The sequence below is a fragment of the Eptesicus fuscus genome, chromosome 3 (genome assembly GCF_027574615.1).
Source record: "Eptesicus fuscus isolate TK198812 chromosome 3, DD_ASM_mEF_20220401, whole genome shotgun sequence".
In the NCBI taxonomy this organism is placed as follows: Eukaryota; Metazoa; Chordata; class Mammalia; order Chiroptera; family Vespertilionidae; genus Eptesicus; species Eptesicus fuscus.
The window spans coordinates 106,104,413-106,129,487 of NC_072475.1; the positions used below are offsets into that span (position 1 = coordinate 106,104,413).

The following is a 25,075-nucleotide window of genomic DNA, read 5'->3' on the forward strand; positions in this document are numbered from 1 at the left end:
GGGGACAGGGGGCCGTGGTGGAGGGGCCGGAGTGGGGGTGTGGAAGATGGACCGAGACCCACCCCTGTGCCCACTGCAGCCTTGTGGCCCACAGTTCCTTTCAAGGTGCATGAATTCATGCACTGGGCCCCTAGTCCATATATATAAAAGCTTACTAGTAAGCCACTGGACAACTGGCCAGTCACTATGACACACACTGACCACGAGGGGGCAGACATTCAACACAGGAGCTGCTCCCTGGTGGTCAGTGTGCTCCCACAGCTGGAGTGCTGCTCAGCAAGCCTACCAGGCGGCAGTGGCAGCAGGCACAGTGGGGCCAGGATGAGTGGGAGCAGCGCAGCACCCAGCCTGGGCTCGGGCTCCTCCCCGCCATCTGCCGCGTTGTGCACTACTACATCCCTCGGGGGATGTTGGACTGCCGGTTTCGGCCCAATCCCCGCAGGCCAGATGGTGCCAAAACTGGCAGTCTGACATCCCCCAAGGGGCCCCGGATTGTGAGAGGGCGCAGGCCAGGCTGAGGGACCCTCCCGGTGCAGGGTGCACTGGGCCTCTAGTAGTCTGTAAAAGCTTCGGTTGTGCCCTGGCTAGCTTGTTTCAGTGGTTAGAGCGTAGGCCTGTACACTGAAGGGTTGCAGGTTTGTCAAGAGCATGTACCTGGCTTGCACGTTCAATTCTCCAGCCCTGGTTGGGGAGCATGCTCAGGAGTCAGTCTCTCTCTCTCTCTCTCTCTCTCTCTCTCTCTCTCTCTCCCCCACCCTCACCCCCCACTTGTCTTCCACTCTCTCTGAAAATCAGTGTGGGAGAAAAAGTTTCAGCCAAGAACAGTTTTTATTTTAGTGTTTGCTACTGCTACCCTTTGAAGCTTCAGTAAATTAAAAAACTAATAGAAAACATCAGAAAGCTGCTTTATTGGTTCTAAAAGCTATTAATGAAGAGAAGGGGGTAGCAAGAGGAAGCTAAATATCTAACCATTATTGAAAATATAATTATAAAATGTTCATAGAATGGAGTAACATGCTAACATTCAAAGTGATTTTGTATCCCAGTGGGCATGGCTCAGTGGTTGAGCATCGACCTATAAACCAGAAGATCATGGTTGGATTCCCCATCAGGGCACACGCCCAGGTTGCAGGCTCTATCCCAGTGTGGCGTGTGCAGGAGACAGCCGATCAATAATTTTCTCTCATCATTGATGTTTCTATCTCTCCCTCTCTTTTCCTCTCTGAAATAAAATAAAAAAAATTTTTTTAATGATTTTTGTAGAAGACCAGTTAATTGTAAATAAGTATTTCATGGTATGCTTTAAGTGGAAAAAAACAACAACACACCATTATAAATGTAAGTATAATATGATTCAAACTTGTCTTTTTAAAAAAACCTGTGTATAGTTTTGCTAATCTGTACCTTCTTAATTTGTAAAAGAAATGTATATTTGTAATAAAAAAATGTAAAGGAAGAAGTCTCAGTTTCCCTACCTTTAACGGGAACAATAATGGTAAGAACAGTTCCTGACGCAGTGCTTAATAACTGTTAGCTATTGATAGAAATGTAAGCTCTGCGGGGGGGGGGGGGGCGTTCGGATTTAAACACCTTTTTGTCTCCCACAGAGCCTAGCGGCTTGCCCCCCGCCTGCTACGTATTTGATATTTGCGATCAGAAGAGTCCGCCCACCCCCGCGCCGCAGGACGCACCACAGGGCTCTCCGGAGCAGGGGACCGACGCAGCCCAGAACCCAAAGCTCGGGCCGCGGAGGCGTCGGACCTCCTTCGCGATCGGACGCGGGACCGGAAGTGGCGAGGGCGGGGTCTGCGCTGAAGGGAAGGTGGCGGCCCGGCGAAGATGCTGCTGGACCTGTCCGAGGAGCACAAGGAGCACCTGGCCTTTCTGCCGCGCGTGGACAGCTCGGGTCCGGGGCGCGGCGGCGCGGGTGGCGTTGTGTGGTCCGGGAGGGGAGCCGCGGGGCGCGGCGGGGGGTGGCGTTGTGTGGTCCGGGAGGGGAGCCGCGGGGCGCGGCGGCGGGTGGCGTTGTGTGGTCCGGGAGGGGAGCCGCGGGGCGCGGCGGGGGGTGGCGTTGTGTGGTCCGGGAGGGGAGCCGCGGGAGCGCCCGGTGCTCACGGTCTCCTGGCTTTCGTTGCAGTGGTCGCCGAGTTTGGGCGCATTGCGGTGGAGTTCCTGAGGCGAGGCGCGAACCCCAAGATCTACGAGGGCGCCGCCAGTAAGAGCAAAGGGGCGCGGCCCTGCCGGCTGTGCTGGCCGTTGTCTGTAGCCCTGAGAAAGGGGCCATGGCGACTCCGAGGGTCTGGTGCCCTTGTGGTAGAGTAAAACCGGGGGGGGGGGGGGCGCCTTCAGTGCGGGCGCGGGTCCTGCCGGTTCCGAAGAAGCGGAGGTTTTTAGAGCTTCTGTTAGTCAGCCTCCTCGCGTGTGAAATAGACACCCTACCGTCTGCGGGACATGCTGTGAGGCTTGCGCTCACCGAAGTGTGCGGGCTCGCCCGGTGAGCCGACCACGCAAATGTTTGGTTATTATTCCTTGTTCACACATCTTCTCTTGGTGAGGCATTGCCTTTCCCGCTGCACGAGGGCCGGGTTCTCAGATGGTCGGTCCCTGTGGCGTCCCCTGCCGCAGGCCTGAGGGGCAGCGCACCGGAGGGGCCGCGCCAGGCTGATCTCGGGGGTCGGCGTTGGTGAAGAAGGTTACCGCGGGCACTGCTGAAGGCATTGGGCTGGGAGCCGAGAAGGCGCGGACGCTGTTACCAACTCATTATTATTATTATTTTTAAATATATTTTATTGAGTTTTTACAGAGAGGAAGAGAGAGGGATAGAGAGTTAGAAACATCGATGAGAGAGAAACATGGATCAGCTGCCTCCTGCACACCCCCTACTGGGGATGTGCCCTCAACCAAGGTACATGCCCTTGACAGGAATCTAACCTGGGACCCTTGAGTCCGCAGGCCGACGCTCTATCCACTGAGCCAAACCAGTTTCGGCCCAACTCATTATTTTTAATTGCAGTGTTTGGGGGGAAAAAAAAGGAATAATGGGCAATATTTAGTCTTAAATAAGAGTTTGAATAAAAGGATAAAAAACACACAATAATTTATTTGCTCATTTTTCCTTTTTTCTCAGGAAAACTCAATGTGAGTAGTGACACTGTCCAGCATGGCGTGGAAGGATTAATATACCTGCTCACTGAAAGCTCAAAGCTCATGGTAAGGGCTTCTGTGGACTGTCTTGCATTTCCCAAACCTTAAGAAGGTCATGCATACTCCTCTACATCATAGTGCTGGCAAATACCTGCTTATTTCAGTAATGTTATTCATGGCTTATTTTTTATTTGATGAAGGCAGGCCTAAACAATATGACTAACAGTCTGCTTTCATGAATACCTCCACCTATAATAATAAGAGCATAATATGCTAATTAAACCGGAACTTCCAGACAAAGCCGGGGCTGCAAGGGAAGTCCCCTCCTGGTGCCTGCCTGCTGGGGGGAGGGGGGGGTGTGGGGGAGAAGACCTCTTGCATGAATTTCGTGCATCGGGCCTCTAGTTACTGAACCATATACCGTAGTATGTATCCTAAGAGAAGGGAGAATATAATGATTTACTTTTTTGCATATTAGCAGCATCTGGCATGATGAAGAACAGGAGAGAAAACAGGGCATTTTAATAATTCTATATACTTTCATTAAGTACTTTTATGTCTCGGAAACTCAGATTTTAAAATAGTGAGAAGGGTTGCCTTTAACTAAGGAGTGTTGTTTCTTTTACCAGACAGAATTTGGGAATTTACCAAAAGAATTCGGGGATTTCATATTCTTTTGTTTATATCAACTGTTTTAGCATTTTCTAGACAAAGATCAATTTTGATGTTCTGTTAAATTCAATCACTTTAGATTTCTGAACTGGATTTCCAAGACTCTGTTTTTGTTCTGGGATTCTCAGAAGAATTGAACAAATTGTTGCTTCAGCTTTATCTGGATAACAGAAAGGAGATCAGAACTATTCTGAGTGAACTGGCACCAGACCTCCCCAGTTACCACAGCCTTGAATGGCGACTAGATGTACAGGTATGGCTTTTTATTATTATTAATCTGAATTAGATACAAGATTAATTTTAGGTTTATGTCTTTAGGCCTATTCTTTACCAACTTAACCAAACTCTGGTTTGAAACTTGAGAGGTTTTATTTGTTTGTCTGTTAGGTAACATTTTCTAAAATATATCTTTATTGTTGAAAATATTACAGGTGTACCCTTGTTTCCTCCCCCCCCCCCCCCCATTGACCCCCTCTCCCGATCCCAACCCCCTCCCAAGGCCTTTTAACCAAAGAACTTATATGCATATATGCATAACCCATGGACACAGACAATAGTGTGGTTAAGGCCTGAAACTTTAGTTTTTTAATGTTCATTTTTCAGGCCATTTCACAAATAGTTCATTTTCTTATTTTTTTTATTAATATATATTTTATTGATTTTTTACAGAGAGGAAGGGAGAGGGATAGAGAGCCAGAAACGTCGATGAGAGAGAAACATCGACCAGCTGCCTCCTGCACACCCCCCACGGGGGATGTGCCCACAACCAATGTACATGCCCTTGACCGAATCGAACCTGGGACCCTTCAGTCCGCAGGCTGACGCTCTATCCACTGAGCCAAACCGGTTTCTTATATTTTTAATGTGTCAAATCAGTTTAATTTGCAAAGTTTGTAAGAAATAGGTTATTTTGGAAAAGGAGATGATTATGCAGATTTTCTTTAGTGATGCTTAGATTTTTTTTAAACTTTTTTGTTTAAATAAATACACATATAGAAAAGTGCACAGGTCAGTGAATGTACAGTTCAGTGAGTTATCTCATGGTGAAAACACCCATGAAACCAACACTTACCCATAACCAGCATCCCAGAAGTGCCTTCCTCACCTCCTGCCAACTACTTCCCCTTTTCTCTTTTCCTGATTTCTAGTACATAGATTACTTTTGCTGCTCTTTAACTTTTTGTATATGGAATGATTCAGCAGTGTTCTTTTGTGCCTGGCTCTGGCTTCTGGACATATTATATTTGTGAGATTCAGTTGTTTTTAAAGCCATATAGATAACCAAAAGGGAGTTTTCAGACTATTGCATGTAACCCTTAAGCAGTGACAGATTAAGACATGTTTATTGATTGTCATCCATTTGCTTTGCTAAATGCTTTGGGAAACAAAAGTGTAAGATGCTTTCTCAGCTGGAAAAGATATTTTCATTTAGGAATATTAGATGTTCTCAAAAAACTAGTAATTAAAGATAGTTATGAAATACTAGAGGCCCAGTGCTCAGATTCGTGCACCGTTGGGGTCCCTCAGCCTGGCCTGCGAGGATCAGGCCAAAACTAGCTCTCCAACATCCCCCAAGGGGTCCTGAATTGCGAGGGACCCCACTGGTGCACGATCGGGACTGGGGCGGGGCCGCGAGAGGGCTCCAGGGTGTGTACAGCCCGTGTTGCCCAGTCCCTATTGGGGCTGATTGGGGCCAGCCAGCTGGGGAGGGACCGCGGGAGGGCTCCAGGGCATGTCCGGCCCGTCTCTCCCAGTCCCGATTGGCCAGACCCCAGCAGCAAGCTAACAAACCGATTGGAGCGTCTTCCCCCTGGTGGTCAGTGCGCATCATAGTGACTGGTCAAACGGTCGGACACTTAGCATATTAGGCTTTTATTATATAGTACTAGGGGCTCAGTGCACGAATTCGTGAACCTTAAAAGGAACTGTGGGCCTCAAGGCTGTGGTGGGCTCAGGAGCGGGTCTTGGCCCATCCTCCACACCCCGGCCTGGCCCCTCCCGTTGTGACCCCCAGTCCCCTGTCTGATGGCACCGGCCCCACTCATACCTGCTGATGGCACGGAATATTAGATGTTCTCAAAAATATTAGATGTTCTCAAAAAACTAGTAATTAAAGATAGTTATGAAATACTAGAGGCCCAGTGCTCAGATTCGTGCACCGTTGGCGTCCCTCAGCCTGGCCTGCGAGGATCAGGCCAAAACTAGCTCTGGGTGAGTGGTGGCTGCTGCCCCGATCACCCCTCAGGAACAGGGGGAGGTGGAGAAGCCCTCAGGGGTGATTGGGGCTAGCGCCAGGGGTGATTGGGGCTGGCGCCAGGCACTGGCAGCAGGTGCAAGTGCCCGGCAGACCGCAGTGTGTGGGAGCAAAGAATTTTCAGTAACCACCAGAGGCTTGCCCCGATGACAGTGACCAGTGCCCCACCTTGGTCTGGTGCCCCCACTCACCTGCTCCACCATCCCGCCATGGCCAATGCCCACCATGTCCCACGCTCTGCCTCCTGCTGCCAACACCCGCCATCATCCGCGCGCGTCCCCTGGTGGTCAGTGCACATCATAGCGACCGGTTGTTCGGTTGTCTGCCATTCAGTCTATTTGCATATTAGGGTTTTATATATATAGATAGATGGTTTTGGAGGAGGGAAAAGAATAGAATTGTGTAAATCAAGATACACATGAGTATTTCAAAAAAAGCTATAGTTCAGGTATTTCAGTTAATGTATACAGGAATGATCCAGAAAAGTTTCAACAAAAGGGGGTGAGATCTCAGAAGGATAAATGAATAGAAAAAAAAAAAAAAACCAGGATAAATATTCTTGACAGAGGAAACAGTGTAAGCTGTAAAGGCCCACATGCACATGGGAATGAGCATGTTGAATATGTCAGCGGTCGCCAACCTTTCGGACCTCCGTGGACCACTGGTTGGTGACTGCTGGAATATGTGGTTTTTAGCACACTAGCCTAGCCAAACTGAACTGCATATTGGAATGACCTGGGAGCTTTAAAAAATTCTGTGCTCCATTCCGCACCCCACTCCCCTAGAGATTCTGACTTATTGGTAAGGGGTTTGGCCAGGGCATCCGTAGTTTTTTTTTTTAATGTTTTTATTGACTTTAGAGAGAGATGAAGGGAAAGGGAGAGAAAGAGAGAGAAACATCAACGTGAGAGAGAAACGTTAATTCGTTGCTCCCACACACACCCTGACTGGGGATGTAACCTGAAACCTGAGCATGTGCCCTAATGGAGAATCAGAATCAAACTGGTGATCTTTCAGTGCATGGGATGATGCTTAACCAACTGAACCGTAATGGCCAGGGTTTAGGAATTTTTTTAAAAGCTCTCCATTTATCCAGGTAATTCTAATATGCAAAAAAGTTTGTAAACCACTGTTATATTGGATTCTTCCTGACTTGAATAGGTGGTCCAAATAGGTTATAGAAATTCTGCTAGAGGAGTTTAGCAATTATAATTTAGTTTGATGAGTATTTGAATAGATATTAACACAGGATATGGCATAAACCAGATTATAGAATCCATGAGGGCAGGTACTGTGTCTTGTTAATAATTGTGTCCCCAGCATAGTGCCTGGCATATAACAGGAATTCACTGCTAAATATAAAAACAGTTGGGAGGGTGGCTAGTGGTGGTAAGCACCTTCTTAAAAAAATGATTTATCAAATATTTCTTGTATACCTATCATGGGCTGTGGATACAGCAAAGGACAAGGTACAGGTTAAGCAGCAAGTCCTGCAGAGCTCTTGGGGAGGAGGAGATCATTGGTGAAGCCTTTATGTTTAGGTCCTTTCATAATAACCAGGTGGAGGAGAAGTAGGGATGGTCATGTTCATGAGGCTCAGAGGTAATTTATCTTATACATTTTTACCTCTCTTGTGTGGGGATATCTTCTGAATCCTGGGGTCCAGTAGCCCTTAGAAATTTTTTTTTTTTTTTTTTGCTTTATAGATTTTGAGTTTTTCATGATAAAGACATTTTAGAAATTAGGAGGATAAGCAACTAAATTTTCTAAAATTAAACTCAAGAGAGCTCATTTATTCAGTGAAATTAGTTTGAATAGCTGGGTTACTGCAAGAATTAATACAGTTTAAAGTTGAGGGGGTACTGAATGAATACTGCCTCATGGTGAAATGAATTTAAGTGCTAAAATAACTACTCAGAGAACTAATTAATTCTGTGGGTGAAATGCATTTAAGTGCTAAAAATGCTACTCAGAAAACTAATTGATTCTGTGTGCACATTAGTTGAAATTATTACAAGTGATTTTAACTGGAGTGGATTTTTCTGCTATGGGAGGAAGACTTCTCAAATGAAAACCAGCAAAAAGGCTAGGGAACTAGTAACAATACAGAACCTTTCATTTTTGAGTAACTGATTTGTCTAATAGAGATTGGTAGTGAACCATCTAATTATTGTGCAGTTGCTTATGGGAAATAAATTAATCATAGTTGAGTTTCTAAAAAAAAAACAACACTTCCTGTACTTCATAAATTACAAACATAATTAATACCTTTATTAATACCTTCAGTAAACTGAATGCATCTGGCATTGGTGGAAGAGGATGTTACCTTAGCGCTAATGTATTTAAAGTTGCTATTGTTATTTTTACAGGGAGAAGGCAGAATTTCATCCCCATTAAAAATAAGTTCATATCAAGAACTTTGTGGAATAGATACTGTTCTTTATCCTGTGGTAGTACTACTGAGTGTCATTCAGTTTCTTTCTGAGAAAGAATTAGGTGTAATTTTACCTTACTAGGTGTTTGTTAGGTATCCTATATAATAAAAGCCTAGGTGGCGTCATGCCCTCATGCAATGTCGTCACAAGATGGCCGGCACCAGATAGCCAGCAGGGGAGGGCAGTTAGGGGTGATCGGGCCGGCAGGGGAGGGCAGTTGAGGGCTACCAGGCCTGCGGAGGAGGGCAGTTGAGGGCGACCAGGCCTGCAGGGGAGGGCAGTTGAGGGCAACTGGGCCTGCAGGGGAGGGCAGTTGGGGGCAACTGGGCCTGCAGGGGAGGGCAGTTGGGGTGATCAGACCTGCAGAGGAGGGCAGTTGGGGGCCATCAGGCCGGCAGTGGAGGGCAGTTGGCCATCAGACTGGCAGGGGAGGGCAGTTGGGGGCCATCAGGCCGGCAGGGGAGGTCAGTTGGGGCCATTGGGCCGGCAGTGGAGGGTAGTTGGGGGCCATCAGGCCAGCAGGGGAGGTCAGTTTGGAGCCATTGGGCCAGCAGGGGAGGGCAGTTGGGGGCCATCAGACCAGCAGGGGAGGGCAGTTGGGGGCCATCAGGCTGGCAGTGGAGGGCAGTTGGGGGCCATCGGGCCAGCAGGGGAGGGCAGTGGGGGTTATCGGGCTGGCAGGGGAGGGCAGTGGGGGACATCGGGCCGGCAGGGGAGGGCAGTTGGCCATCGGGCTGGCAGGGGAGGGCAGTGGGGGTCATTGGGCCGGCAGGGGAGGGCAGTTGGGAATGATTGGGCTGGCAGGGGAGGGCAATTGGAGTCATCGGGCCAGCAGGGGAGGGCAGTTGGGGGCAATCGGGCCGGCAGGGGAGCGGTTAGGAGCCAGCAGTCCCAGATTGTGAGAGGGATGTCCAACTGCTGGTTTAGGTCCGAACCGTAAACTGGTGGTTGGACATCCCCCAAGGGGTCCCAGATTGGAGAGGGTGCAGGCCAGGCTGAGGGCCCCACCCCCCATGCACGAATTTCGTGCACTGAGTGTCTAGTATTATGCAATCTTTATCTAGAAAATTTTAAAAATGGCACAGATATGTATCTTATAAGTACATATACATATCATGTTGCCCTGACCAGTTTGACTCAGTGGATAGAGCGTCGGCCTGAGGACTGGGGTCCCAGGTGTGATTCTGGTCAAGGACACATGCCCAATTTGTGGGCTTAGTCCCCGATAGGGGGCTTGCAGGAGGCAGCCAATCAATGATTCTCTCTCATCATTGATGTTTCTGTCTCTCTCTCCCTCACCTTTTGTCTCTGAAATCAATAAAAATATATTTTTTTAAAAATAGATGTCATGTTATCTAAAAGTGGGAGGATAGATTGAGTGACCTTAAGTCTTTCAATAAAAAATTCCTGGCTTAATTACACCTAGATACATTTGGTCCCTATCTGTCAGTGCAGATAGAGAGGGAAAAGAAGTATAAATAATGCATAACTGAATGAATAAGTAGTATTTCCAGTAATCATATTTATTCTTCTGTACTAGAGAAATGACCTTTAAGAGATAATTTGCCTTACAAATACCTATTTTATGTTGGGAGACTAACTCACCCAAAGGAATTAATTTATTGTTTCCAAATTATTTTGAGACATTAAATTTCAGCATTGGATCAGTATTCTTGGGGGTTTTTTGATGTACAAATGATCCAGAATTAATTGGAAGAAGTTATTAGTCAGAATGTTCTGTTGTGGTATTAAGTTAATCCTGAAATCTTAGGTTTAGATTTGTCACTCACTTGGAAATCTCTTCAGTTTGGCTTCTTGTCCTTTTGACATTACTCCAGTAGTTTTAGATAACAATCTTGCTTTCTTGTATAACAAGATGTTTCAGGTTCATCTTGTACAATTCCTGTCCCAGACTTCTATCGAATCAGCTATTCAAGGAGGTCCTGATTCCTTTTAATGGAAAATCGTCTGTAGAGAACACATTCTGGTATTGGGTTAAATGCCATAATTTCCAAGTTGGTTATTGTTTCTAGTAGTTTTTTTATCTTTTAATAATATATCACTAGTACTTTTATTTTTAATCCTCACCTGAGGATATGTTTTTATTGATTTTAGAGAGAGAGGAAGGGAGAAAGAGGGAAACATTGATGTAAGAGAGAAACATTGCTGAAACCGGCTTGGCTCAGTGGATAGAGCGTCGGTCTGCGGACTCAAGGGTCCCAGGTTCGATTCCGGTCAAGGGCATGTACCTTGGTTGCGGGCACATCCCCAGTAGGGGGTGTGCAAGAGGCAGCTGATCGATGTTTCTCTCTCATCGATGTTTCTAACTCTCTATCCCTCTCTCTTCCTCTCTGTAAAAAAATCAATAAAATATATTAAAAAAAAAAAAAAAAAGAGAGAGAGAGAAACATTGATTGGTTGCCTCCCATACATACCCTGACCAGGATTGAACCCAAAACCTAGTTATGTGCCCTGATCAGGAATCAAACCTGCAACCTTTTGATATATGGGATAATGTGCCAACCTACCAAGCCACCTGACCAGGACAATAGTGCTTATTTTTTAAATTTTGGAATAGATCATACAAATGAAAGATTATAGATACTCAGTTTTAAGAAAAATAATAAAACAAGTACCCAATTGCCAAGCTGAAGAACTAGAACAAAACCAGTACCTTTGAATCTCCCTCCCGTAATCAGAACCCCTCCCAGCATCCTGGAGGTAGCCTGAATTTTCAGTTAATTTTTGTTTATAATTTTTTACTCGCTTACAGTGGATGAGATTTTCCATTCCCATCACCTGCAGTGCTCCATATGGAAAGCTTTTTAATCATGCTAGTGAAACATGCATGATTCACTATGGTTTTATTGGCCATTTTCTTGATTCTAATAAAGTTGAGCATACTTTCCTATTTATCTGTTAGTGTTATTCTTTTGTCAAGTGCTTATTTCAGTCTTCTGTATGTTCTCTTGGTTTTATGTTTGTTCCTTATAAATCAGAGCAGTTATTCATGCATTCTGGATACTAATTTTTTTTTGCTTGTATGTGTTACAAAATACTCTCAGTTTGTTGCTTGTTTTTCCACCATCTTTATGTATCCTTTGAAGAAAATTTAATAATTTTAAAATAGTTAAATTTGTCATTTTTTTCTTTATGGTTTGTGCCTTTTATATCATGTTTAAGAAATTTTTCCACACTGTAAGGTTGCATGTATGTTCTGATTTCTTTCTTTTTTTTGCCCCAAAAAAGTTTTAAAGTTTACTTTTTATTTTGAAGTCTATACTTTATCTGAAGTTTTATTTTTGTACATGATGTAAGTAATTATAAATGTAATGTATTCAGCTTGATTATTAAATAGATATTATGCTCTTATTCCATTTAAAATCAAGCTTTCAAGCAGAAGCCTCAGGCAACAGATAAAACCATCGGTGACTATAAAGCTACACCTTAATCAGAATGGAGATCACAACACCAAAGTTCTGCAGACAGACCCAGCTACCCTGTTGCACTTGGTTCAGCAACTGGAACAAGCATTGGAGGAGATGAAAACAAGCCACTGTAGGAGAGTCGTGCGCAGTATCAAGTAGTCCCGGTTTTAAGGTTTATTTCCTTTTTAATTGCTTGTGAATTAATGATGTGCAGCAGTTAGTTTTAAAAAACTATTTTTTTAGTTAATTGATAGTGATAACTACATACAGATTCTATGAAAGTTTTTTTCCTATGACAAGATATGAAGTCATGTTCAAAAGCTAACATAAAGTTTCTTTCCTGGTGCTAAATGTGGTCAGCTTCTTGACAAATTATGATGTATTTTATATTTGAAATGTGTAAATAGGATTGAATCAGCTGAAAGTGAATCTATACTGTTCATATTATCTGTATATATGAATGATTATACTTTTCTTAGTACTTCGTTTGACTACTTAACTTCATTACTTTCCTCCTTATTGACCAAAATTTGAAAATAAAATTAGCAGTATTACTATTACTATTCAGAATGTTTCTAGACAGTTCAGTGTTTTTGAACTTTAAAAGCAACTCATGGATGTTAATAGTCACAGAATAATTGGAAATAAATATGGATTTTTTTAAATACTCTATAGCTTAGGCAGTTCATGCATTTTTCTTTGCATATTGCTTAAGTTTGAGTTGTCGTGGCTAATTAGTTTAAGTATTTAATAATCAAATCTGTGCAATCATATATTATATTTTATCAAGGACTACTTTTTCCTGAGTACCCAAAGTATCTAAGAGACATGCTGTCATTTACATTTATAAACAATGCGTGCAGGGGGGAGAGATCAACCAAAGGACTTGTGTGCATCCATACGAGCCTAACCAATGGTTAAGGACAACAGGGGAGTGGGGGCATCCATGGGGTGGGGTGTGGGTTGGGAATGGGGGGATGAGGACAAATATGTGACACCTTAATCAATAAAGAAATTAAAAAACAAAACAAAAAAAACACAATGCGTGCAGGAGTAATATAATTGATTCTTAATTATCTGGCTAAAAGTTACAGTCACTTTTTATATTTTTGTTTAAATAAAGTATAAAGAAGGCAAAGGAAGACCATGTTTACTACATTCCAGGCTTTCTTCCTTACAAACTGGATTTTTATTTTGTTTCATTTTTTAGTAGGTAACCAGAAGCTGTGTGGCCTGCAAAACTCAGATGCTGGTGTGTCAGGTCAACTTGTTAGAGTACAGGGACACAGGGAGAATTAAGGAAAAAAGAAGACTTACAGAGAAAAATCACATGGAAGTGGGATTGAGTCTTAAATATTTGTCCAGGGCCTTATTCTGAGAGTGTCATCCCCATGGAACAACCCAGGAAGGCCTAAGAACCATGAGACTTTAAGCTGCACTCTAGGCTCTGCCAACACTGCCTCCTGAGAATGAGAGATTTTTAGGTCAGAGTGACATCATGTTTCTTTCTCTCATGAGAGAGCCTATGAGGAAACAGGCCATTGAAAGAAAAGCACAGTAGAAATTGCCACCCATCAGCCCTTGCAGGCATGTGGGCTAGCCCTTTCCCAGAGGTATATTTCTGCAGTTATGAAATAACTAGATCAGATACTAGCAAACCATAATAAAATAATTTTTAATTATAATGATAACATGAGTAATGAAGATTTCATATTTATCTCACAAAGGAAAACTACATGAAATAGCATATGTCATCGGGTTTTAGAGCAACATATCTGCCAAGTTTAGATGATATAAATAGCTCTGCGATTAAAAAAAAAGCTCTGTGAGGCAGCTTCTTTGTCCATATTTGGTGGAAGATAAGCAGGACTGACCCCAGCCAAGATTGAAATAATAGCCCTGTGTCCCTTCAGGGCAACCTTTCTTCCACCTCATATCCACTGTTCTTCACGCCAATCTAAACAAGAAAGCATGTGCTACTCTTTCATTTGTATCAAACTTTCCTGGCCTCCTCTCTCTATTTTCCATTATTCTTTCTGATGTTCTGCCTTCTTTACCTTTTGGGTCCAGAGTGAGTTGAGAGCAGTCTCCTAACATCTTTTTGAACCTGGGCTCACTTTTTAGTATAGGCCATCTAGGGAGCCTCTTCCCTTTCTTGTTTAAACAGTCCATACCCTATAGGCAACTCTGCCTTGTTGGTTTTATGCCATTTGATTTGGGGGTTTTTTTGGTAGCTTATATATGAACATATTTTCTGCAGATGCAGTCACTGTTCTACTCTCCTCTGTGATCAAGCTTTCTGACTCTGAGTAATGTGCCTTTTCATCTATAACTAAATTCTTATTAAAACACTAGGGCCTAATGCACGAATTCATGCATCTTGAAAGGAACGTGGGCCGCGGGCTGCGGTAGGTAATAGGGGTGGGTTTCAGCCCATCCTCTGCGCTCCCGCCCGGCCCCCGGCCCCTTCCGTGGCCTCCGGCCCCTCTGCTGGCAGCCCCGCTCTCGCCGCTGCGGCTCCCATGCGCTGATGGCACTGGTCCTGCTCATACCCACTGATGGTGCAGAGCAATTGGGGCCAGCGCCAGCAGCAGGTGTAAGCAGGGGCTGCTGCCTCCATCGCCCCTCAGAAGCAGGGGAAGGTGGAGAAGCCTTCAGGGGCGATCAGGGTTGGCATCCACCACTTGCACCTGCTGACGGCGCCAAGCGATCGGGACTGGTGCCGGGTGCTGGCAGCAGATGTGAGCGGTGACTCCGGTGCTGGCAGCAGGTGCGAGCACTGGGCGAGTCCGCAGCACGTGGGAGCAAAGAATTTTCAGTAACCACCAGAGGCTCGCCCCAATGACAGCAATGGCCCCGCCTTGGTCTGGCCCCTGCTCACCTGCTCCACCATCCCACTGCAGCTGACACTTGCCATGTTCCGTGCTCTGCCGCCTGCTGCCAACACCTGCCATGTTTCCACGTGCGCCCCCTCATGGTCAGCACACGTCATAGCGACCGGTTGTTCAGTTGTTCCGCTGTTCGGTCTATTTGCATATTAGGGTTTTATATATAGAGATTTTGGATTATTATTGTGCTGATTTTTCAGGATTGGCTGATGCTTGTTTAGACTTAAGTGTCATATCCTTCATTAAACCCAGACAAAGCTGTGAGAAGGAAATAAATATGTGTCACACAGTCTGTATATACTTTACCCACTGGAAGTCTCCTTTGTTTCACAAGATTTCAGTTAGCTTGTTATTGATATGTTCACACTTATACAAATCTAAAGCAACAGACTGGAAAGGTGATGGGGAAGTGGTAAGAAGAAAATAGATCTTCTCTGAAAACTGAAAAATAAGAACTTGACGGTAAGGAAAGTTTGAAAATCATTAAGCGTGTATGTCAAGGATGCATATATGGGGGCCCTTAAAATTCATAACATTATGTGACCTTTTAGGCTATAATGCTATGAAAAAAAAAAGTTAACAGGTCAGCCTTTGGAGCTGGATAAAAGAGTTTGAATTTAGGCTCTGTGGCTTATGGGTCCTTGATAAATTCCCCGAGTCTTGTTTTCTTCATCTCTAAAATAGGAATAATAATACCTTCTTTATTGGCTTAAGTGAGACCATGTATATAGAATGTTTATCATAGTACCAGGCTTTAGAAAATACTCATATAGTCTGAGATCTCATTATTTTATGGCATTGAATTATGTATCATATTCACTGAGACATAATTCAAGAAATAGAAAATGTTATCTAATAGTTTCTGGATAGTAGGATTATGGACATTTATTTTCCTCCTTAACTTCTAGAACGAGTTTGTAACTCATAATATTAAAAAAACAACTTTGAGCCCTAGCCAGTTTGGCTCAGTTGGCCTGCGGACTGAAGGGTCCTAGGTTCAATTTTGGTCAACGGCACGTATCTCGATCCCTGGTGCCCATAGTGTGTGGGACACAACCAACTAATGTGCCTCTCTCAAATCAATGTTCTCTCTCTGTGTCTCTCCACCTCTCTTCTACTCTCTCTAAAAATCAATGGAAAAATATCCTTGGGTAAGGATTAACAAAAAACAACTTTGAAATTTGAAGTAAGGAGAAAAAAAAGATCAAGGAATTTAAGTACATTTTTAAATAATATTTCATCCAAATTCTAATTCTTGGAATGATATACACATAGTTCTCCAGAAAATTCAACTATTCAAAAGTAGTCATCCCCAAAGGACTCAGGTGGTCAGGGTGAGGGTTTTACACAGAAACTTGGTCAGGAGTCCCTTTTTTCTATCTTTTTCTCTCCCTACTAGTAAAAAAAGCAGGGGAAGCTCGAGATATTATCTAAGCCAACTCTTTTTTTCAGGTAATATTACATCTAACCAAAGAATTATCTCTGTTGTTTTTAATCTCCAAAGGCAACACATTTGTAGTTTTTACAGCCCTTATGGTTAGGAAGTTCTGCCAGCTGCTATATTAAAGTATTCCTGCTATAATTTATGTAACTCGCCTCTGTGCTTATTTTTAAAATATATATTTGATTAAGTCCCTCCTTAGTTTACCTTTCACAGTTTCCATAATCCTAGGTTATTCTCTCTTTTTATGTCACAAACAGTAGAAAATATTTTGGTGAAAAGGGTATCATAAAACACTTGCCTCTAATTTAAATATATTCACTTTTTAAACCATTGTGACTGTTCAAAATTGAAAACTTATTTTTAAAAACAAGCCCAACTCTGTCATTAATGTGGTTAGTTCAGTGAGCTTTACAAACTTTGAAAATGACGTTTTAATTATAAAAGCAGAATTATCCCATTATGTCCTATATTTGCAAAACAGTATACTACGGAGTTGAAAAAACAATGACGTACTTTATTTCAATAAAGTACATATATGATCACTGAATAGTAATGGCTCTTTGTTTTTTGGTTATATAACTCCACTGCTCTGCCCAGGAACTCAAATGATTAATTATGCTTGATAGAGATGAGTCCATAGTGGGGAAGTATAAAAAAGGTGGGGAAGTATAAAAGAAGTATAAGTTCTATTTCCTTAATGGGCTTAATCTGAAAAGGAGCTTGAGAAATACAAAAATGTGCATTAATGTATTCTGAATGTGGCTTATGCTCAGGTTGTTGCTGTTTTAAACACAAGCAACTTTATATGAGTTCTTAAAAATAATTACGTTGTAAACTAGAGGCTCAGTGCACAAAATTCGTGCACGTGTAGGGTCCCTTGCCTTCCTTCGTTCCATGCTGCCTCCTGGTGGTCAGCGCACATCATAGCAAGCAATCAAACTCCCAATTAGTTGAACTCCCAAGGGGACACTTTGCATTTTGGGCTTTTATATAGAGAGAGATTGTCTGTTATCATTAGGAATATTACTAATTATGTGGCCATCAGAGTTGGAGGCCATGCTCTTTCACTGTGCTTGAGCCCAAATTGATGCTTTTAATTTATTTTTTAAAATATATTTTTATTGATTTCAGAGAGGGAAAGAGAGATAGAAACTTCAATGATGAAAGAGAATCATTGATTGGCTGCCTCTTGTATGCCCCACACTGGGGATTGAGCCCACAACCCTACATGTGCTCTGCCCTGACCATGTGCCCTGCCCTGTCCAGGAATCAAACCTCGACCTGCTAGTTCATCGGTCAAAGCTCAACTGCTGAGCCACATTGCTGGCCAGGCTAAATTGATGCATTTTATTTTCAGGTTTTGTTATTTTTTTAAATAACTATTGTTGAAAGTATTACATATGTCCCCCTTTTTCCCCCCCATTGGCCCCCTCCAGCCAGCCCCTCTCCCCCACCCCAGGCCTTCACCGCCCTATTGTCTGTGTCCATGGGTTATAAATTGATGCTTTTTAAAAATATATATATTTTATTGATTTTTTACAGAGAGGAAGGGAGAGGGAGAGAGAGTTAGAAACATCAATGAGAGAAAAACCTCAATCAGCTGCCTCCTGCACACCCCCTACTGGGGATGTGCCCGCAAACAAGGTACATTCTCTTGACCGGAATCAAACCCAGGACCCCTGAGTCCGCAGGCCGACGCTCTATCCACTGAGCCAAACCGGCCAGGGCTAAATTGATGCTTTTTAATTGCAAAGATTTTAATTTTCATTTTCTTCTCTTGTAGTTGTATCTTTTCTTGCAAAACAGTCTGCCAACAACCAGCTAAATAGAGGCAACAGAGAAAAAAGATTTTTGCCCTTTCTCACAAACCACCAAGTCTTTCACCTCTTTTATTCTTATTTTTCTTACTCTTTACTCTCTTATATTGAACTATAATTCACCAGTTTATGTATGGCATTGTGTTGATCAGAAAAACACAGCAAATATAAAGCCTTTTCTAGCTCTTTTAGATAATGGTACTGACTCAGTTTTTTTAAATATTTATTAAGTGCTTAGAGTGATCCATGTTGTGTGTCGAACAAAGGGTAAAGTCCTATTCTCAATTTAGAATGCTCCCATGCTTTTCAGCCTATTCATCCTTGAAAATAGTTTAATCCATAAACTCATTAGGCTGCAGAAAGGAGTCTCCTAAGGGAGCTATTTTGAAAGAGGGATGTTCTGTGCTGCTATCTACTGGAACCTCTTTTCCTTGAAACTCCACCTTCTTCTGGAAGTCAAAAACATGATTTATTGGCTAGAGCTGTAGAAATGTGCAGAGGAAAGGGGAGATCACTACATAATATTGTGGAATACCTGGACATGGTTACAATGCCAGAAATTATCCTTCCTCCCTTCCCATTGAAGTGGGGTTCCCTGAGGTAATCAGAGGTGTGATGGGAAAAGCAAATTGAGTTCTTTTTTTACCTGCATGCCAATGTTGTGATTGTCATAAATCCAATGAGAAGTGGATGCCTGTGGTTTTGAAGGAATGTGCTTAGTTCACAGAATGAAAAGGCTTCTCAGTTAACTCAAAGACTAAAAACACACAGATTAAAATTCAGAGAATGAGGAAAAGAAAATCCAGGGAAGTCTTTGAGTTTCATTGGGGCAAATACAGATGGTTAGGATATGATTTTCTGGCATGATCTGCAAACCGTGCTTTTATTCCAAATAAATAAGAAGTTCTTAAAAAGCTCTAGTCAGTTTAAGTGCTGCAACATCATAAAATTGCTTGGTTTGCAGCTGAGACTGTTGCACAGTTCATAGACTAAGAACAAAGAATGGCTGCAGGCAATTTTTTTAGTACTTAAAGGTCAAAAATGATTTGTCTCATGATATAAGCAATGTAATTAAAACCTTTTTTTAAATGTTTTTTAAATGTTTATTGGGAATTTTTAAAAATTTATCCTTATTACAAATGTCCCCCTTCTCTTCCCCTTATTGACCCCCAGGTCTTTTTTTTTTTTTTTTCTATGCTTTTTTTCTCCCTCTCTTTGTCTTTGCCTTGATATGAATACAGAATTCCATGCCTTTCTTAGGCCCTTACAACAATTTATTTTCATGCCAAACCTCTCATTAAGCCTCCTCCTTTCCTTTAAAATTTTATTTTTGAGAAATGATTCACATAAATTTCATCTTTTCAGAGTGTACAATTCAGTTGTTTTTAGTATGTTCACAAAATTGTACAATAATCACCACTATCTGATTACAGAACATTTTCATCACTTCAAAAAAAAACCAAATACATTAGCAGTCACTCTCCATTTCCCCTCTCACTAGTCCAAGCATGTCAGACTTGCGGCCCGCGGGCCCCGTGCAGCCCATAACGAATATTTTTGCTGCCCAGCCGATATGACAGTATGTAAGAAATGTTTTAATAAAAATTTCATAACTTAATTTTTACAATATCCTGTTATACATAACTAGTGGATCGGTGCACGAAATTCGTGCACATTAAAAGGGAATTAATTAGAGGAAATATTTTAATATTCCTATTTGCCCTTTCTCTATAATAGAAGTGTCAGAGATGAAAGAAAATTAGTAAAATGTATATGACAATCTCCCTCCTGTCAGAGTCTTGGGCATGCCGCGGGACCTAGAGTCAAGTCCCCACCCACTACCCGCACACGGTTCAAGAACACAGGAGACCTAGACCCAGCTGGCCCCACCCCCATTGGGTGAGACCCAGACCTGGCCGGCCCCATCCCCGTCAAGCCCCACTGGGCAGGGGGTGCAGCCTGAGGTCCCCTGACCCAGTGTTGGGGTGGGGGGTGCAGCCTGCGGTCTCCCAGCCCGGCGCCGGGGCCAGGGCACGGCCTGAGGTCTCCCATCAAGCCCCGCCAGGCAGGGGGCTGTGGCCTGAGGTCTCCCGTCAAGCCCCGCCAGGCGAGGGGCATGGCCTGAGGTCTCCCGTCAAGCCCCGCTGGGTGAGGGGCGTGGCCTGAGGTTCCTCATCAAGCTCCGCTGGGCAAGGTCTCCCAGTCTGGCGCCGGGGCGGGGGGCATGGCCTGAGGTCTACCGACCTGGTGCCGGGGTTGGGGGGTGCAGCCTTAGGTCTCCCAGCCTGGCGCCAGGGCGAGGGGTGTGACCTGAGGTCCCCCATCAAGACCCGCCAGGTGAGGTCTCCCAGCCTGGCGCTGGGTTGGGGGGTGCAGCCTGAGGTCCCCCATCAAGCCCTGCCTGGCAAGAAGTGTGACCTGAGGTTTCCCATCAAGACCCACTGGACAGGGGGTGCAGCCTGAGGTCCCTCGCCCCCGCCAGGCGCCATGCAGTCTCAGGTCCCTGCTTTTCGGTTGTGACATTACGGTGTCTCAGCTAATTTGCATATTCCTCTATTATATAGATAGACTAGAGGCCTGTTGCATGAAGATTCGTGCAATAGGCCTTCCTTCCCCTGGCTGCTGGCACCAGATTTCCTCCGGCACCCGGGACCCAGGCCTTCACTCGGGCCGCCGCCTTCTGTCTTCGCTCCGGCCAGAGTCTTCTGGATATTTCATATAAGTAGAATTATACAGTATGTGGCTTTTTGTATCAGGCTTCTTTCACTTAGCATCATGTTTTCAAGGTTCATGTTGTAGCATGTGTCAGTACTTCATACCTTTTTATGGCTGAGTACTAGTAATATTCCATTGTATGGACACTCCTTTGCTTTTTACAGTATTCCTGCTCTTGCAATGAAAATAATCTTATATTTTATTTTACAGTGTTTATAAGAGAACCTCTGACAGATTTAGTAATGTATTTTCTATAATTATGGCTTTCTAGAATTATCTTCCCAGATACAAGTTAGAAAAGTGTGAGCGTGATTTCTTTGCTCCGGCCGGAGCCTTCGGTCTTCTTCGCTCCAGCCGGAGCACCGCTCCTGTAGCTCCCTCCACCCCCCGCCCTCCTCCTCATAGCAGGCATCCCACCCTGCCTGGCTGCTCCGTGCCTGCATATGCAAATTAACCCGCCATCTATGTTGGGTTAATTTTCATGCTCACCCTCATTGGCTGTGGGTGTCGTGGAGGTATGGTCAATTTGCATATTTGTATTTTATTAGTGTAGACTAGAGGTCCGGTGCACAAAATTCATGCATGGGGGGGTGTCCCTCAGCCCAGCCTGTACCCTCTCCAATCTGGGACCCCTCGAGGGATGTCCGACTGCACCCTCTCCAATCTGGGACTGCTGGCTCCCAACCGCTCACCTGCCTGCCTGCCTGCCTGATTGCCCCAACCACTCCGCTGCCAGCGTGATAGACACATAACTGCTCCCATGTTGGCCCAATTGCCCCTAACTGCCCTCCCCTACCAACCTGGTCACCCCTAACTGCCCTCTCTTGCCGGCCTGATCACCCCCAACTGCCCTCCCCTGCAGACCTTGTCCCTCCCAACTGCCCTCTCCTATAGTCCAGGTCCCCCCCAACTGCCCTCCCCTGCAGGCCTTGTCCCTCCAAACTTCCCTCCCCTGCAGGCCTGGTCACCCCTAACTGCCCTCCCCTGCAGGCCTGGTCGCCCCTAACTGCCCTCCCCTGCAGACCTGGTCACCCCCAACTGCCCTCCCCTGCAGGCCTGGTCACCCCCAACTGCCTTCCCCTGCAGGCCTGGTCACCCCTAACTGCCCTCCCCTGCAGACCTGGTCACCCCAAGCTGCCCTCCCCTGCCAGCCTGGTCGCCCCCAACTGCCCTCCCTGCAGGCCTGGTCACCTCCCAACTGCCCTCCCCTGCAGGCCTTGTCCCTTCCAACTGCCCTCCCCTGCAGGCCTGGTCCCTCCCAACTGCCCTCCCCTGCAGGCCAGGTCCCCCCCAACTGCCCTCCCCTGCAGGCCTTGTCCCTCCCAACTCCCCTCCCCTGCAGGCCTGATTGCCCCCAACTGCCTTCCCTTTCAGACCTGGTCCCTTCCAACTGCCCTCCCCTGCTGGCCTGATCACCCACAACTGCCCTCCCCTGCCAGCCATCTTGTGGTGGCCATCTTGTGTATTAGAGTGATGATCAATTTGCATATTACCTCTTTATTATATAGGATTATTAATCACGAACAACAACGTTTGCCTTACATGCAGGTGCACCATTTCTCTCCACTAATACTAGCAGCTAATATTTTAGCAGCCGATTGCCACGTCATTAGTCTTGTACTGACTTGTTTGTTGTGCGCAACAGGAAATATTTTGCTTTTGGAGAACAAGAAGAATAGGTTTATTTGCATTATGCTTTTTAATTTGTACAGTTACTCAGTGTCTGGTAAGTTAATGTTCAAGAAAACATTAATTTTTATTAAAATGTTCTATTATGTTAACAATTACTCATTTATTTCAACCCTTTGTATTCAGCATGCCTCTATCGAAATAAACCTATGTTTTTATGAAAATTGAAGCTTTTGTTTTTTTGTAGCCCATATAAACTTAAACCTTGTTTATTTGGCCCATGTTAGCCTTCGAGTTTGACATGCTTGCTCTAGTCCCTGGCAATCACTAGTCTTTCTGTGGATTTATCTCTTCTGAATATTTCATATAAGTAGAATTATACAATATGTGGCTTTTTGTGTCAGGCTTTTTTCACTTAGCATCATGTTTTCAAGGTTCATGTTGTAGCATGTGTCAGTACTTCATACCTTTTTATGGCTGAGTACTAGTAATATTCCATTGTATGGACACTCCTTTGCTTTTTACAGTATTCCTGCTCTTGCAATGAAAATAATCTTATATTTTATTTTACAGTGTTTATAAGAGAACCTCTGACAGATTTAGTAATGTATTTTCTATAGTGATGGCTTTCTAGAATTATCTTCCCAGATACAAGTTAGAAAAGTGTGAGGGTGATTTCTTCCTAAGCCAATTATTAGTAGAGTTATTCTCCAGTGTTTTAGTTTTAGTCTTATTCAGGAAGTTAGACTAGTTAGGGAACTAGTCAGCTAAACTGTTGAAGAGACACTTAACTGAAATTGACTCCAAAAAAATTATATTGGTATTATTTTTATTTTTATTTAAAAGATTTCCTACTAAAATGAGAAGTGTTCTGTGGGCATTTCATAGGTTTAGAGAAGATGGGAAAGCAAATAAGGATTTATGCTTTCCTATATTCATTTTGTATATTTTTCATTTAGATAAAACTGAACATGGGGTTGGGGGACAAGAAGAAATAAACCAAAGAACTTACATACTTATATGCATAGCCCATGGACATGGGCAATAGGGTAATGAAAATCTGGGGGGTGGGTATGGGCTGGGAGGAAGGGGGTAAAGGGATGATATCTATAATACTATCAAAAACAAAAAATATACAGTACTGAACATGGTATAAAACTTGCCTGTAGTGGAATAGAAAAAATGCATTTCCTTTAGTTTAAGTTCACTCCTCAGGATATTGTAAACTAATTTTGAAATAGTGTCCTGAGGGGTCTCTGGGATCCCGGTCTTCAGGTGACGCAGCTGCTACAGCCCCTGCTCTGGGATTCCTAGGACAGAGGAAATGAGAGGTAAGCAACACTGATTCAGTCGATGCATGATTACACACAGGCTGGATACAGCAAATAAGGAGCTCTGCATACACAGAGGTAGTAATTAGCTCGCGAGGCATATTGGGAAGGCACTTTTTCCCTTTATCAGTTTTGCTGTTTTGGTAATTACACTCCCATTTATGTTTGGGGAGTAATCTCTTCCCCATTAAATAGAGTTTTGTGGGACTGTCAGACTAGAGTCCATGCCTTCCACTATTCACGCTGAGCTTCTTGGGACTATGAAATTGGAGGAATCAGAGAGAGTGGTATGGCAGCTGCAAGATACTTGCTGACCTGTTACATGGCCTCCTGGAGACATTCCTGTTCTTGTCCTATAAGGATAGTCTCAGAGCTGCCCCTTGATTCTGGAGAGTACCTGATACATGTCCAATCAATTCCCATGCTCGCCCCCACCTCCCCTCCCCACTGGCCTGCTTGCCCCCAACTGCCCCCCTGCTGGCCTGCTCACTCCAAACTGCCCCCCCCCCCGCTGTCCTGATCACCTCCAACTGACCCCCCCTGACTGCCTGCTCAACCCCAACTGGCCCCCTTGCTGGTCTGCTTACCCCCAACGGCCCCGCCCCCCACCAGCCTGATCACCTGCAACTGCCATCCCATCCTGGCCTGATCATCCACAACTGCCCTCCCCTCTTGGCCTCTAACCACCTCTACCTTGGCCCCGCCACCATGGCTTTGTCCAGAAGAACGTCCGGAAGGTCTCCTGGAAGGTCTCCCAGTCTAATTAGCATATTACCCTTTTATTAGTATAGATAGAGGCCTGGTGCATGGGTGGGGGCCGGGTGGTTTGCCCTGAAGAATGTCCCGGATCAGGGTGGGGGTTCCATTGGGGTGTGAGGCAGCCTGGGTGAGGAGCCTGTGGTGGTTTGCAAGCCAGTCATGCTCAAATGGGGTGATGGTCCCCGCTGAGGGGGGGCGCGTGGCTAGCCTGGGTGAGGGATTGAGGGCTGTTTTCAAGCTGGCCACAGCCTCTTCAGGGTCGGGGGTCCTGCTGGGGTGCCTGGCCAGCCTGGGTGAGGGGCTGAGGGCCGTTTTCAGGTTGGCCACGCCCGCCAGCAGGGACCCTCACCCCATGGGGGTGTGGCCAGCCTAGGTGAGAGGCTGAGGGCCATTTTAAGGCTGGCCACACCCCCTTCAGGGTGGGGGTCCCGCTGGGGTGCCTGGCCAGCCTGGGTGAGGGGCTGATGGCTGTTTGCAGGCTGGCCACAGCCCCTTCAGGGTGGGGGGGTCCTGCTGGGGTGCCTGGCCATCCTGGATTAGGGGCTGAGGGCTGTTTTCA

At 44.8% G+C, this 25,075-nt stretch overlaps 1 protein-coding gene across 2 annotated transcripts; it reads left to right on the forward strand.

The window, feature by feature from the left end:
* Positions 1 to 1,724: 1,724 nt before the first annotated feature.
* On the forward strand, positions 1,725 to 18,177 carry COMMD2 (COMM domain containing 2). 2 transcript variants are annotated; one of them, XM_054714107.1, is made up of 6 exons: positions 1,725 to 1,906; positions 2,138 to 2,215; positions 3,128 to 3,210; positions 3,896 to 4,069; positions 11,895 to 12,105; positions 18,049 to 18,177. In XM_054714107.1, the coding sequence occupies exons 1-5, from the start codon at positions 1,840 to 1,842 to the stop codon at positions 12,090 to 12,092; spliced, it is 600 nt and encodes a 199-aa protein (XP_054570082.1). In that variant the 5' UTR covers positions 1,725 to 1,839; the 3' UTR covers positions 12,093 to 12,105; positions 18,049 to 18,177. The 2 variants fall into 2 exon arrangements, with proteins under 2 accessions (XP_054570082.1, XP_008159071.1); XM_008160849.3 differs by lacking the exon at positions 18,049 to 18,177 and having other exon boundaries at positions 1,726 to 1,906; positions 11,895 to 12,494.
* The last annotated feature ends 6,898 nt before the right edge of the window (positions 18,178 to 25,075 follow it).